This window comes from Pristiophorus japonicus, chromosome 1, assembly GCF_044704955.1.
Source record: "Pristiophorus japonicus isolate sPriJap1 chromosome 1, sPriJap1.hap1, whole genome shotgun sequence".
NCBI lineage: Eukaryota > Metazoa > Chordata > Chondrichthyes > Pristiophoridae > Pristiophorus > Pristiophorus japonicus.
In genome coordinates this window covers 108,403,051-108,418,973 of record NC_091977.1, presented here as the reverse complement: position 1 = coordinate 108,418,973, position 15,923 = coordinate 108,403,051, and the positions used below count along the sequence as shown (strand labels likewise).

Genomic DNA, 15,923 nt, shown 5'->3' with positions numbered 1-15,923 from the left:
GAGCCACCTTCCCCGTTTTATTTTTACTCCAGACAGGGATGTACAATTGCTGAAGTTCATCCATGTGATCTTCCTTTGATTTTCATGTGATTTGCCATTGCCTATCCACCGTCAACCCTTTAAGTATCCTTTGCCAATCTATTCTAGCCATTTCATGCCTCATACCCTCGAAGTTAGCTTTCCTTAAGTTCAGGACCCTAGTTTCCGAATTAACTGTGTCATTCTCCATCTTAATAAAGAATTCTACCATATTATGGTCACTCTTCCCCAAGGGGCCTCGCACAACAAGATTGCTAATTAGTCCCTTCTCATTACACATCACCCAGTCTAGGATGGCCAGCTCTCTAGTTGGTTCCTCGACATATTGGTCTAGAAAACCATCCCTAATACACTCCAGGAAATCCTCCTCCACCGCATTGCTACCAGTTTGCTTAGCCCAGTCAATATTTAAGTCGCCCATGATAACTGCTGTACCTTTATTGTACACATCCCTTATTTCTTGTTTGATGCTGTCCCCAACCTCACTTCTACTGTTTGGTGGTCTGTACACAACTCCCACTAGCGTTTTCTGCCCTTTGGTATTCCACAGCTCCACCCATACCGATTCCACATCATCCAGGCTAATGTCCCTCCTTACTCATACTATTGCATTAATTTCCTCTTTAACCAGCAGCGCCACCCCGCCTCTTTTTCCTCTCTGTCTATCCTTCCTAAATGTTGATTACCCCTGGATGTTGAGTTCCCAGCCTTGGTCACTCTGGAACCATGTCTCCATGATGCCAATTACATCATATCCGTTAATGGAAAGTCTAGCCCTTGGTGTTGAAGCACTTTTACCATTTTTTTTACATGTAGAAGGTAGTTCAGCTTTAAGACTGCCTAGTTTGGAATGATTTTCAATGTTTTTTTTCCAGAGGGTAGTTGAGCTTTTAAAGGGCGAGATACTGTTTTCAGAAGTGACAGCTTTGCTTTAAGAAAATGCATCATTGCGTCAGCAGCGTGACATTGTGCCTCCTGCTGAGCACACAGCCGGAAGTAGCACATTCAGTGCTAAAATTGTTCAAATTGGGTGCTGCCTGCACTTTCTAAATGGGAGCAAGAAAATCTCATCCCGTGGTGTCCCCACCCATTTTTGGGCCTTAATGAATTTTATTATTGAAAACAACTTGGCTTGTTAGAAACTAATAGAAACATAGAAAATAGGTGCAGGAGTAGGCCATTCAGCCCTTCGAGCCTGCACCACCATTCGATAAGATCATGGCTGATCATTCACCTCAGTACCCCTTTCCTGCTTTCTCTCCATACCCCTTGATCCCTTTAGCCATAAGGGCCATATCTAACTCCCTCTTGAATCTATCCAATGAACTGGCATCAACAACTCTCTGAGGTAAGGAATTCCACAGGTTAACAACTCTCTGAGTGAAGAAGTTTCTCTTCATCTCAGTCCTAGATGGCTTAACCCTTATCCTTAAACTGTATCCCCTAGTTCTGGATTTCCCCAACATCGGGAACATTCTTCCTGCATCTAACCTGTCCAGTCCCGTCAGAATTTTATATGTTTCTATGAGATCCCCTCTCATCCTTCTAAACTCCAGTGAATAAAGGCCCCGTCGATCCAGTCTCTCCTCATATGTCAGTCCAGCCATCCTGGGAATCAGTCTGGTGAACCTTCGCTGCACTCCCTCAATAGCAAGAACATCCTTCCTCAGATTAGGAGACCAAAACTGAACACAATATTCCAGGTGAGGCCTCACCAATGCTTTGTACAACTGCTAATATACTCAACTCCCAAGCACCATGTTATAATGGATATCAAAATGAACTTATTTACTATACATGATATTTTGATTAAAATATTGGTGCTATGGTATGCTTATACTTTAGCTGGTTTGTGATGGGGAGGCATGGAGCAAATATATTTTCTACAGGGAGATGGAGAAAAAACAGAAAGTGGAGCACATGAGTTGCTCAGATGCATCTCTAATGGCCAATGGCCAGTTCTGCAATGACTCATTTGATTAAGACAGCAAGCAATTGAGCTATACAGATCAGAAGGTCCCAACTGTGATTTCTCGTCAGAGCTGAGTTAGCTGAACACAGTCTGTGTGGCAATGGGTACTACAGCTAACCTTCGTGCTTTTGGGCTGGAAGAGGAAAATCAACATGGTTCCCATTGCTAACGAATGACTATTGCTGGAAAGCATACATATGTTTAATGTCAGGTGAGAATAGGATTGCTCTTGGCTTTGATACTCTGCTGGTTGACTATTCTTCCAACACTCACTATCTCTGGCTAAAGTCGAGACTCATACATAAAGAAAAACACTGCAAGATACTGGAGGCCCGTGGAACTATACTTCAACAGGAATTCTGTCTTCAGGAGAGGATTAAAAAAAAATGTTACCAGAAAAAAATAAGCCATTGAAAGTAGTTCACAGTCAGAGAATTTTGTTTTTAAAATGAGATGGGGTAGAAATATAAGAACATAAGAACATAAGAATATAAGAATTAGGAACAGGAGTAGGCCATCCAGCCCCTCGAGCCTGCTCCTCCATTCAACAAGATTATGGCTGATCTGGCCGTGGACTCAGCTCCACTTACCCGCCCACTCCCCGTAACCCTTAATTCCATTATTGGTTAAAAATCTATCTATCTGTGATTTGAATACATTCAATGAGCTAGTCTCAACTGCTTCCTTGGGCAGAAAATTCCACAGATTCACAACCCTCTGGGAGAAGAAATTCCTTCTCAACTCGGTTTTAAATTGGCTCCTCCGTATTTTGAGGCTGTGCCCCCTAGTTCTAGTCTCCCCGACCAGTGGAAACAACCTCTCTGCCTTGATCTTGTCCATCCCTTTCATTATTTTAAATGTTTCTATAAGATCACCCCTCATCCTTCTGAACTCCAATGAGTAAAGACCCAGTCTACGCAATCTATCATCATAAGGTAACCCCCTCATCTCCAGAATCAGCCTAGTGAATCGTCTCTGTACCCCATCCAAAGCTAGTATATCCTTCCTTAAGTAAGGTGACCAAAACTGCACGCAGTACTCCAGGTGAGGCCTCACCAATACCCTATACAGTTGCAGCAGGACCTCCCTGCTTTTGTACTCTATCCCTCTCGCAATGAAGGTCAACATTCCATTTGCCTTCCTGATTACTTGCTGCACCTGCAAACTAACTTTTTGAGATTCATGCACAAGGACTCAAAAGAGTTTCACTCAAAAGAGTTTCATGCACAAGGAAGAGGTGGGCACCGGAGGGACTGGAGTGCATCATCACGCCCGGCAACCAAATTTTAATTTGATTTTACGTTTTTAAGTTTAATTTGTTTTAATTGCTGGTGCTTTTAGTGTCCCCCTTCCCTTTTATAGGGGGCACTGGGGAAAATTGTGATTTTAGTGCCCAAAAAAAAAACCAAAAAAAGAAAAACAAAAAAAAAAACAAAAAAAAGGGGGAAAAAAAAAAAAAGGGCCTTGTAAATGTCTGGAGTGTCACCCAGGTCGGGTGGCACCGTTTAATGTTTTATGTTTTGCAGGTGAACTCCAAAAAGAGTTTCATGCACAAGGAAGAGGTGGGCACCGGAGGGACTGGAGTGCATCATCACGCCCGGCAACCAAATTTTAATTTGATTTTACGTTTTTAAGTTTAATTTGTTTTAATTGCCGGTGCTTTTAGTGTCCCCCTTCCCTTTTATAGGGGGCACTGGGGAAAATTGTGATTTTAGTGCCCAAAAAAAAAAACAAAAAAAGAAAAACACAAAAAAAAAAGGGGGGGAAAAAAAAGGGGCCTTGTAAATGTCTGGAGTGTCACCCAGGTCGGGTGGCACCGTTTAATGTTTTATGTTTTTGCAGGTGAACTCCAAAAAGAGTTTCATGCACAAGGACCCCCAGGTCCCTCTGCACCGCAGCATGTTGTAATTTCTCACCATTCAAATAATATTCCCTTTTACTGTTTTTTTTCCAAGGTGGATGGCCTCACACTTTCCGACATTGTATTCCATCTGCCAAACCTTAGCCCATTTGCTTAACCTATCTAAATCTCTTTGCAGCCTCTCTGTGTCCTCTACACAACCTGCTTTCCCACTAATCTTTGTGTCATCTGCAAATTTTGTTACACTACACTCTGTCCCCTCTTCCAGGTCATCTATGTACATTGTAAACAGTTGTGGTCCCAGCACCGATCCCTGTGGCACATCACTAACCACCGATTTCCAACCCGAAAAGGACCCATTTATCCCGTCTCTCTGCTTTCTGTTAGCCAGCCAATTCTCGATCCATGCAAATACATTTCCTCTGACTCCGCGTACATTTATCTTCTGAAGTAACCTTTCGTGTGGCACCTTATCGAATGCCTTTTGGAACTCTAAATACACCACATCCATCGGTACACCTCTATCCACCATGCTCGTTATATCTTCAAAGAATTCCAGTAAATTAGTTAAACATGATTTCCCCTTCATGAATCCATGTTGCGTCTGCTTGATTGCACTATTCCTGTCTAGATGTCCCGCTATTTCTTCCTTAATGATAGCTTTAAGCATTTTCCCCACTACAGATGTTAAACTAACCGGCCTATAGTTACCTGCCTTTTGTCTGCCCCCTTTTTTAAACAGAGGCGTTACATTAGCTGCTTTCCAATCCGATGGTACCTCCCCAGAGTCCAGAGAATTTTGGTAGATTATAACGAATCTACTATAACTTCCACCATCTCTTTTAATACCCTGGGATGCATTTCATCAGGACCAGGGGACTTGTCTACCTTCAGTCCCATTAGCGTGTTCAGCACTACCCGCCTAGTGATAGTGATTGTCTCAAGGTCCTCCCTTCCCACATTCCCGTGACCAGCAATTTTTGGCATGGTTTTTGTGTCTTCCACTGTGAAGACCGAAGCAAAATAATTGTTTAAGGTCTCAGCCATTTCCACATTTCCCATTATTAAATCCCCTTTCTCATCTTCTAAGGGACCAACATTTACTTTAGTCACTCTTTTCCGTTTTATATATCTGTAAAAGCTTTTACTATCTGTTTTTATGTTTTGCGCAAGTTTACTTTCGTAATCTATTTTTCCCTTCTTTATTGCTTTCTTAGTCATTCTTTGCTGTTGTTTAAAATTTTCCCAATCTTCTAGTTTCCCACTAACCTTGGCCACCTTATACGCATTGGTTTTTAATTTGATACTCTCCTTTATTTCCTTGGTTATCCATGGCTGGTTATCCCTTCTCTTACCGCCCTTCTTATTCACTGGAATATCTTTTGGTTGAGCACTATGAAAGAGCTCCTTAAAAGTCCTCCACTGTTCCTCAATTGTGCCACCGTTTAGTCTGTGTTTCCAGTCTACTTTAGCCAACTCTGCCCTCATCCCACTGTAGTCCCCTTTGTTTAAGCATAGTACGCTCGTTTGAGACACTCATTCCTTACCCTCAATCTGTATTACAAATTCAACCATACTGTGATCACTCATTCCGAGAGGATCTTTTACTCGGAGATCGTATATTATTCCTGTCTCATTACACAGAACCAGATCTAAGATAGCTTGCTCCCTTGTCGGTTCTGTAACATACTGTTCGAAGAAACAATCCCGTATGCAATCTATGAATTCCTCCTCCAGGCTACCTCGTGCGATTTGATTTGACCAATCGATATGTAGGTTAAAATCCCCCATGATTACTGCCGTTCCTTTTTCACGTCTCCATTATTCCCTTGATTATTGCCCGCCCCACCGTGAAGTTATTATTTGGGGTCTGTAAACTACGCCCGCCAGTGACTTTTTCCCCTTACTATCTCTAATCTCCACCCACAATGATTCAACATTTTGTTCATTAGAGCCAATATCATCTCTCACAACTGCCCTGATATCATTCTTTATTAACAGAGCTACCCCACCTCCTTTCCCTTCTTGTCTATCTTTCCGAATTGTCAGATACCCCTGTATGTTTAATTCCCAGTCTTGGCCACCCTGCAACCACGTTTCTGTAATGGCCACCAAATCATACCCATTTGTAATGATTTGTGCCGTCAACTCATTTACTTTATTTCGAATGCTGCGTCCGTTTAGGTAGAGTTTTTTAATACTAGTTTTCAATAAAACTCTTCTAACGATTTCCAGTAGCCATGTATTGTGAAATGCGTTGAGTTATAAAACACTTGTAGATATTTTAGGACCTCATTATACGACAAGTACTGGTACCTACTGAAAGCAACCTCAGAGTGATTTGACCAGCCTAAATTATACTCTGGCTCTTGCATTGCTCTCAGGCCAGGAATAAAGGCATGTTTGCCTCACTTTGTCCAAATTATAGTATATATCAATTTATATAATATATATCAAAGTTAAATGTTAATCAATTTGATTTTTTTTACAGTATCTATGGCTCCATCAAGATTGCCTGACATAGCAAGTGTCAGTGTTAGGGCTCTCATTGCTGGTACTGTTGCGAGCTTCATGACCGCCTGCGTAGCAGGTAAGATTTTCATATTATTATTAAAACACTATGGCCCATAATTTGCTCTAGAAGAGCAATGGATGGTGTCTGCCATTAGCTAGGCTTACCCTTGCCAGTTTAATTGCAATGATATTTTGTGCCGCAAGTGGCTGAAAGAGCAAGCTGATAACTTCGCAATGAAGGAAACTGAGCATTTGGGACTTAAGTGAATAGGATAAGCTGTTACATTGAGAATAACTCCACAAGACTGTGTTTTAAGCTCAAACCATTGTGACCTTGGTCTCTTTAATGTAACTCTAAAGTGAGGAAGCAGCATGGTGGATTGCCTTTTATACCTGCTTGCCCAGGGTGCACAGGTGACCCTTAGGTCTTCCACAGGTGTGCCCCCTGGTGGTAAGGCGTACACATTGGTGAGGTTTGCATACATAACATCACTCTGCCGCCCCCCCCCCCCCGCCAAAGTCTTATATACAAATTATTTACAGGTTGAGGCGATCTGGCGCTCTGCATTCCCGGGTCGATCGCCTGAGTTGAAGTCCTGGCATGGGTGAGTTGGTCGGATCAGTGCTGCAAGGCAGCGTGGCTGGTCTGATCGGACTGTTGGGCATGGTGGGTTCATCCTCGTAGTTGACAGCGAGGTCGATTGCTGGTTGGGTGTGTGTTGGTGGATCATAGATGGTAAAGTCTTCTTCAAACTGTTCTTGGTTGTCAGTGAATCGCAGTTTGGTCTAATCCAAGTGCTTTCTGCACATTTGCCCATTCAACAGTTTAACAACAAACACTCTATTCCGCTCCTTGGCTAAAATAGTGGCAACAATCCATTTGGGACCATGACCGTAATTGAGAACAAACACAGGATCATTAAACTCAATGTCACGCGATACAGCCGCGCGATTGTGGTACACGTTATGCCGGTGCTGCCGGGTTTCTACGTGATCATTGAGATCCAGGTGGACTAAGGAGAGCCTGGTTTTGAGTGCTTTCTTCATTAACAATTCTGCAGGGGGACCCCGGTGAACGAGTGGGGACGCATCCGGTAGCTGAACAGTACTCGAGATAACCGGATCTACAAGGAGCCGTCCGTTACGCATTTCAAGCTCTGCTTGATGGTTTGGACTGCCTGTTCCACTTGACCATTGGATGCGGGCTTAAATGGGGCAGACCTGACATGCTTAATGGCATTGCGGGTCATGAACTCGTTGAATTTCAAGCTGGTGAAACACGGTCCATTGTCATTAACAAGGGCGTCAGACAAACCATGGGTGGCGAACATGGCCCGGAGGCTTTCAATGGTGGCAGTGGACATAATAAGAACATAAGACCATAAGAATTAGGAACAGGAGTAGGCCATCTAGCCCCTCAAGCCTGCTCCGCTATTCAATAAGATCATGGCTGATCTGGTTGTGGACTCAGCTCCACTTACCCGCCCTCTCCCCGTAACCCTTAATTCCCTTATTGCTTAAAAATCTATCTATCTTTGACTTGAAAACATTCAATGAGCCAGCCTCAACTGCTTCCTTGGGCAGAAAATTCCACAGATTCACAACCCTCTGGGAGAAGAAATTCTTTCTCAACTCGGTTTTAAATTGGCTCCTCCGTATTTTGAGGCTGTGCCCCCTAGTTCTAGTCTCCCCCACCAATGGAAACAACCTCTCTGCCTCTATCTTGTCTATCCCTTTCATTATTTTAAATATTTCTATAAGATCACCCCTCATCCTTCTGAACTACAAGGAGTAAAGACCCAGTCTACTCAATCTATCATCATAAGGTAACCCCCTCATCTCCAGAATCAGCCTAGTGAATCGTCTCTGTACCCTATCCAAAGCTAGTATATCCTTCCTTAAGTAAGGTGACCAAAACTGCACGCAGTACTCCAGGTGAGGCCTCACCAATACCCTTTACAGTTGCAGCAGGACCTCCCTGCTTTTGTACTCCATCCCTTTCGCAATGAAGGCCAACATTCCATTTGCCTTCCTGATTACCTGCTGCACCTGCAAACTAATCTTTTGGGATTCATGCACAAGGACCCCCAGGTCCCTCTGCACCACAGCATGTTGTAATTTCTCCCCATTCAAATAATATTCCCTTTTACTGTTTTTTTTCCCAAGGTGGATGATCTCACACTTTCCGACATTGTATTCCATCTGCCAAACCTTAGCCCATTCGCTTAACCTATCCAAATCTCCTTGCAGCCTCTCTGAGTCTTCTACACAACCCACTTTCCCACTAATCTTAGTGTCATCTGCAAATTTTGTTGCACTACACTCTGTCCCCTCTTCTAGGTCATCTATGTATATTGTAAACAGTTGAAGTCCCAGTACTGATCCCTGTGGCACACCACTAACCACTGATTTCAACTGGAAAAGGACCCATTTATCCCGACTCTCTGCTTTCTGCTCGCCAGCCAATTCTCTATCCATGTTAATACATTTCCTCTGACTCCGCGTACCTTTATCTTCTGCAGTAACCTTTTGTGTGGCACCTTATCGAATGCCTTTTGGAAATCTAAATACACCACATCAATCGGTACACCTCTATCCACCATGCTCGTTATATCCTCAAAGAATTCCAGTAAGTTAGTTAAACATGATTTCCCTTTCATGAATCCATGCTGCGTCTGCTTGATTGCACTATTCCTATCCAGATGTCCTGCTATTTCTTCCTTAATGATAGTTTCAAGCATTTTCCCCACTACAGATGTTAAACTAAACGGCCTATAGTTACCTGCCTTTTGCCTGCCCCCTTTTTTAAACAGAGGCGTTACATTAGCTGCTCTCCAATCCACTGGTACCTCCCCAGAGTCCAGATAATTTTGGTAGATTATAACAAATGCATCTGCTATAACTTCCGCCATCTCTTTTAATACCCTGGAATGCATTTCATCAGGACCAGGGGACTTGTCTACCTTCAGTCCCATTAGTCTGTCCAGCACTACCTCCCTAGTGATAGTGATCATCTCAAGGTCCTCCCTTCCCACATTCCTATGACCAGCAATTTTTGGCATGGTTTTTGTGTCTTCCACTGTGAAGACCGAAGCAAAATAATTGTTTAAGGTCTCAGCCATTTCCACATTTCCCATTATTGAATCCCCCTTTTCATCTTCTAAGGGACCAACATTTACTTTAGTCACTCTTTTCCGTTTTATATATCTGTAAAAGCTTTTACTATCTGTTTTTATGTTTTGCGCAAGTTTACCTTCGAAATCTATCTTCCCTTTCTTTATTGCTTTTTTAGTCATTCTTTGCTGTTGCTTTAAATGTTCCCAATCCTCTAGTTTCCCACTAACCTTGGCCACCTTATACGCATTGGTCTTTGATTTGATACTTTCCTTTATTTCCTTGGTTATCCACGGCTGGTTATCTCTTCTCTTGCCGCCCTTTTTCACTGGAATATATTTTTGTTGTGCATTCTGAAAGAGCTCCTTAAAATTCCTCCACTGTTCCTCAATTGTTCCACCGTTTAGTCCTTGTTTCCAGTCTACTTTAGCCAACTCTGCCCTCATCCCACTGTAGTCCCCTTTGTTTAAGCATAGTACGCTCGTTTCTGACACAACTTCCTCATCCTCAACCTGTATTACAAATTCAACCATATTGTCATCACTCATTCCGAGAGGATCTTTTACGAGGAGATCGTTTATTTTTCCTGTCTCGTTACACAGGACCAGATCCAAAATGGCTTGCTCCCTTGTAGGCTCTGTTACATACTGTTCTAAGAAACAATCCCGTATGCATTCTATGAATTCCTCCTCCAGGCTACCCCCTGCGATTTGATTTGACCAATCGATATGTAGGTTAAAATCCCCCATAACTACTGCCGTTCCTTTTTCACATGCCTCCATTATTCCCTTGATTATTGCCCGCCCCACCATGAAGTTATTATTTGGGGGCCTATAAACTACACCGACCAGTGACTTTTTCCCCTTACTATCTCTAATCTCCACCCACAATGATTCAACATTTTGTTCATTGGAGCCAATATCATCCCTCACAACTGCCCTGATATCATCCTTTATTAACAGAGCTACCGCACCTCCTTTCCCTTCTTGCCTATCTTTCTGAATCGTCAGATATCCCTGTATGTTTAATTCCCAGTCTTGGCCACCTTGCAACCATGTTTCTGTAATGGCCACCAAATCATACCCATTTGTAATGATTTGTGCCGTCAACTCATTTACTTTATTTCTGCTGCGTGCATTTAGGTAGAGTGTTTTCATCCTAGTTTTTAAACCATGATTTTTAGTTTTTACCCCTCCTGCAGCCCTTTTATATACATGATGACATTATTATATATTCAATCCATTTAGAGTAAGCATCCACTGCTACTAGAAACATCTTTCCTAGAAAAGGGCCAGCAAAATTTACGTGGATCCTGGACCACAGGCTCAACGGGGCCTCCCTTGGTGCGTTGCTCAACTGTGTGCAAGTGTTGCATTGGTGTATGCATGACTTCAATTCGGAGTCAATGCCGGGCCACCAAACGTGCGACCTAGCGATAGCCTTCATCATGACTATGCCTGGGTGGGTACTGTGTAGGTCGCGTATAAACGTTTTCCTGCCTTTTTTGGCAAAACCGCGCAATTCCCCCATAGGAGACAATCCGATTGGATGGATCATTTATCCTTACGTCGGTGGAATGGCTTAATTTCATCTTGCATTTCCCCAGGAACCACCGACCAGCTCCCATTAAGCATGCAGCTTTTTGCTAGTGATAGCACAGGTCTTGGCTGGTCTGGGTCCTGATCTGGCGAGCTATGGTGGGTGACCCCTCGCTCTCAAAAGCATCCATTACCAGAAACAAGTCTGCGGGTTGCACCATTTCCACCCCGGTGGTGGGCAATGGTAGCCGACTGAGGGCGTCAGCGCAGTTCTCAGTGCCTGGTCTGTGGCGGATTACATAGTCATATGCAGATAATGTTAGTGCCCATCTTTGGATGCGGGCCGAAGCATTGGTGTTGATACCTTTGCTTTCTGAGAGCAGTGAAGTAAGCAGTTTGTGGTCGGTTTCGAGCTCGAGCCGGAGACCAAATAGGTATTGGTGCATTTTCTTAACCCCGTTTACACATGCTAACGCTTCTTTTTCAACCATACTGTAGGCTCTTTCAGCCTTGGATAAACTTCTGGACGCATATGCAACCGGTTGCAGTTTGCCTGACACATTTGCTTGCTATAACACACAACCAACCCTGTACGATGATGCATCACAAGCTAGTACTAAACGTTTACATGGGTCATACAATACAAGTAACTTGTTAGAGCAAACAGGTTTCTGGCCTTATTAAAGGCTGTCTCTTGAGATTTACCCCAAACCTAGTCATCACCCTTGTATAACAATAAATGCAAGGGTTCCAGCAAAGTGCTCAACCCCGGTAGAAAGTTACCAAAATAGTTGAGGAGTCCCAGGAACGAACGCAGCTCTGTCACATTCTGTGATCTGGGTGCATTCTTGATGGCCTCCGTCTTGGAGTCCATGGGTCTGATGCCGTCTGCCGCAATCTTTCTCTCCAGAAATTCGACCTCTAGTGCCAGGAAAACACACTTGGAGCGTTTCAGCCTGAGTCCCACTCTGTCCAGTCACTTTAAAACCTCTTCCAGGTTGTGCAAGTGTTCGGTGCTGTTGTGACCAGTGATCAAGATGTCGTCTTGGAATACCACGGTGCATGGAACCGATTTCAGCAGACTCTCCATATTCCTCTGGAGGATGGCCAACGCCACATGGCAGAGTCAGAGGTCATTTGCGCATTCACTGGAGGTGCCCCATTGTTCCAGAGCCCTTGCACACCTAGTGCTTGAATCGACATTGATGGGCTCTATGACTGCCCCCGCAGCGCCAACATGGTGCTACTGGATACGCATTCACACCCCACAGCGGCCTCTGAGTCACCCTAGGCCTGACCTCTGTGGTCATGTTGGCCCTACCATGTACAGTTCTGCCTGCTGAAGGCATTATTTTATGCACAGTACTTATCAGTGAGCTTCGATGCTGTGAAGATATCTGTTTCGTGTTGTCGCTCATGGATATGAAAGCCTGGGCTATCGTGATGGCCTTGCTCAGATATAGGGTTTTGGCAGACAGCAGTTTGTGAAGGATGACCTCGTGGCCGATTCCAAGCACGAAAATATCCCGCAACATTTCCCCCAAAGATCCGTCAAATTCGCACTGTCCCGTAAGGCGTCTTAGGTTGGCGACAAAGCTCGCCAATGTTCTGGCCCTCGGAACGATGGTGCCTGTAAAAGCGATACCTGGCCATTAAGATGCTCTCCTTCAGCTTGAGGGATTGCCGAACCAGCGTGCACAGCTCCGTATAAGTCTTGTCTGTTAGTTTGACTGGTGCCCGCAGATTTTTGACGAGGCCGTATAGCGAAGACCCACATATGGTGAGGAGAATCGCCTTGCGCTTGACAGCTGTCTCAGCCGTATTCAGTTCGTTGGCCCCGAAGTACTGGTCGAGATGCTCAATGAAGGCTTCCCAATCATCACCCTCAACAAATCTCTCAAGAATACCAATGGCAGCTATTACCGTGTGAAAGATCTTGATCTATAACTTGTCGCCAATTCTTATGTTCAGAATAACTCCACAAGACCGTGTTGTAAGCTCAAACCATTGTGACCTTGGTCTCTTTAATGTAACTCCAAAGTGAGGAAGCAGCATGGTGGATTGCCTTTTATACCTGCTTGCCCAGGGTGCACAGGTAACCCTTAGATCTCCCACAGGTGTGCCCCCTGGTGGCAAGGCTTACACATTGGTGAGATTTGCATACATAACATAAGCAACTGCGTATCTCCTTAGCCAATCAGATTGAAGGATTGTGAAATAAACAGCACAAGGACTGAGAAGGAAGTGTAAATAAGAATGGTGAATTCAATGCTAAATCAGGTACAGAAAGAGAAATAAAGAGAGGGAAAGAAAGATTGGGTGAAGGGAGAGAGAGAAAAGAGACTGAAAGGAAAGCGAAACATTTATTAAAAAAAAAAAATGTTTTCTTATAAATATCCTACAACAATTAAAACTTGAAGGAATGAGACTCCATTGTAATAGTTAATTTTCCATGCCAGAGAGATTCATTGGCAGTAATTATTACTTAGCACATAGGTAAAAGAATCTCTGACAGCAAATCCAGGCTTAGTTAAATATGAACGGACTTTAAATGGCTCCAAGACAGGCTCCTTGCTTCAGACCAGCTCTAACTTTCCGTGGTGAGTTTAATTTGTATCTACCATGCAAATACAGCAACGGCACACCATTCAGTGCATTTCAATGGTGAGCCAGTGTGCTAGATGCCCTTTTCGTGAAGCTAACAGTGGTGCGACGCATCTCAGGCAGCAACTTTTGTATTTCTGCGTTTAACATCTGCTCCTTGCCTGAAGTTTGCTGTAGCATTTGAGCATAAATAACGGCGAATGGTATTAGTCTCGCCATCATTTTGACAGCAAATTATAGGCCATTGAAATGCTCATCTAGATTTATTTGCACACACAATTGTCATGGGCTTAGTTTTACAATATTTCTGAAGGATAAGTAAGTATAACAAATTCAGCTCATTTGTAGTTATGTTTTCAGTTTATTGGCATCATTTGATCCTGTAAGCTTTCTGTTGTCTTACTTTTATGGCAGTTGAATCACACTGCCTTTTACCTACTTAGACAATTACATAACCCAAGGCTGTAACTATATCATCCCTTTGTGATTTGGACCAGACATTTGCATCTTCCGTTTGTGTATCTCTTCAGCATCTCTGATGCTGGACCGAATTAACTCTAGATGAGGTGAAGTTTGGTTCAAATCGTAAGCTGCGTTATTCCACAGAAAGATGAAATATACAGAGCAATGATCAGTGTCACTTAGTTCAGTCGATACAACTTGGCTTCACTTAATGATATCAAAATAATGAAATGCAACACTACTTGACTTTGGTGGTTAATTTGAATAGAATAACTCCTTTTCATTCTGTCTTATAGTCAAGGGCAGAGCTTCCTCTCCCTGCTTTCTCCTATCTTTTCAACTTTGCAACACTTTGCTTTCTGACTAACCTGTTGGTGTCTTTTTTTTTGAACACCTAATTCCAATGTGTGCTTTTAATCAATACTGACTAACAACCCCTCCCCTCCCCACATGAGCCCTCCCCAAGAGAGGATTCCACCACAGCCTAACTAGGTAATTCCCTCTAATAGAAACAGAAAATGCTAGAAATACTCATCAGGTCAGGCAGCATCTGTGGGGAGAGAAACAGAGTTAACGTTTCAGGTCGTTGACCTTTCGTCAGAACTGGAAAAAGTTAGAGATGCAATAGATTTTAAGCAGGTGCAGAGGCAGGGAAAGGTGAGAGGGGAGGAAAGGACAAAAGGGATGGACTGTGATAAGGTGGAAGGCAGGAAAGATTTAATGTCAAAATGGATGATAGTACAAAGCAAAAGGAAATGGTAATGGGACAAGTAAAGAAGCAAAAGATGAGTCCAGAAGAGGTGTAAATGGGAATGGCAGAAACATCAACAGCTGCCATGTGTAAAAAATTGGGGCAGAGGTTATGGTCTGAAATTGTTGAACTTGATGTTGAGTTCAGAAGGCTGTAAAGTGCCTAATCGAAAGATGACGTGCTGTCCCTCGAGTTTACGCTGAGTTTTGTTGGAACAGTTTAAGAGGCCGAGATCAGAGCGGGAATGGAGCGGAGAATTAAGATGACAGGTGACTGGAAGCTCAGGGTCACATTTATGGACTGAATGGAGGCATTCCGCAAAGTGGTCACCCAATCTGCATTTAGTCTCCCTAATGTAGAGGAGACCACGTCATGAGCAGCAAATACAGTACACTAAATTGCAAGATATATAAGTAATCGCTGCTTCACCTGCTTGGAGTGTTTGGGGCCCTGGACGGTGGAAAGGGAGGAGGTAAAAAGGCAGGTATTGCATCTCTTGTGCATGCACGGGAAGGTGCTGTGGGAAGGAGAGGGGCTGTTGGGGGTGATTGAGGAGTGGACGAGAGTGTCTCGGAAGGAACGGTCCCTTCGGAATGCTGAAAGGGGAGGGATGGGGAAGTGTGGGAAATGGAACGGACACGGCTGAGGGCTATGTCACCCACGGTAGAGGGGAATCCTTGGTTGAGGAAAAAGGAAAACATTCTGGAAGCAAGGTGGCATCTTTAGAACAGATGCGACAGATGGAGAAATTGGGAGAATGGAGTAGAGTCCCTACAGGAAGTGAAGTGGGAGGAATTGTAGTTCAGGTAGCTGTGGGAGTCAATGGGCTTATAGTGGATGTTTGTCGATAGCCTAGCCCCATAAATGGTGACCGAGAAGTCGAGGATGGGAAGAGTCAGAGATGGACAATGTAAAGGTGAGGGAAGGGTGGAAATTTGAAGCACAGTGAATTAAATTTTCTATTTCAGGACAAGAACAGGAAATGGCACCGATGCAATCATCAATGTACCAGAAAAAGAGGTGAGGGAGGGGATCTGAGTAGGACTGGAACAAAGAAAGTGACACATA

The 15,923-nt window shown here is 43.7% G+C and overlaps 1 protein-coding gene across 1 annotated transcript in view; it reads left to right on the top strand.

Moving 5' to 3' along the window:
- The window catches only part of LOC139229975 (solute carrier family 28 member 3-like), a 249,072-nt gene extending 242,569 nt beyond the window's left edge, over positions 1–6,503 (top strand). Inside the window, exon 13 of the mRNA XM_070862064.1 lies at positions 6,364–6,503. Coding sequence (XP_070718165.1) covers positions 6,364–6,503 — 140 coding nt within the window. The remainder of the gene's footprint in view (positions 1–6,363) is intronic.
- Positions 6,504–15,923: the final 9,420 nt, after the last annotated feature.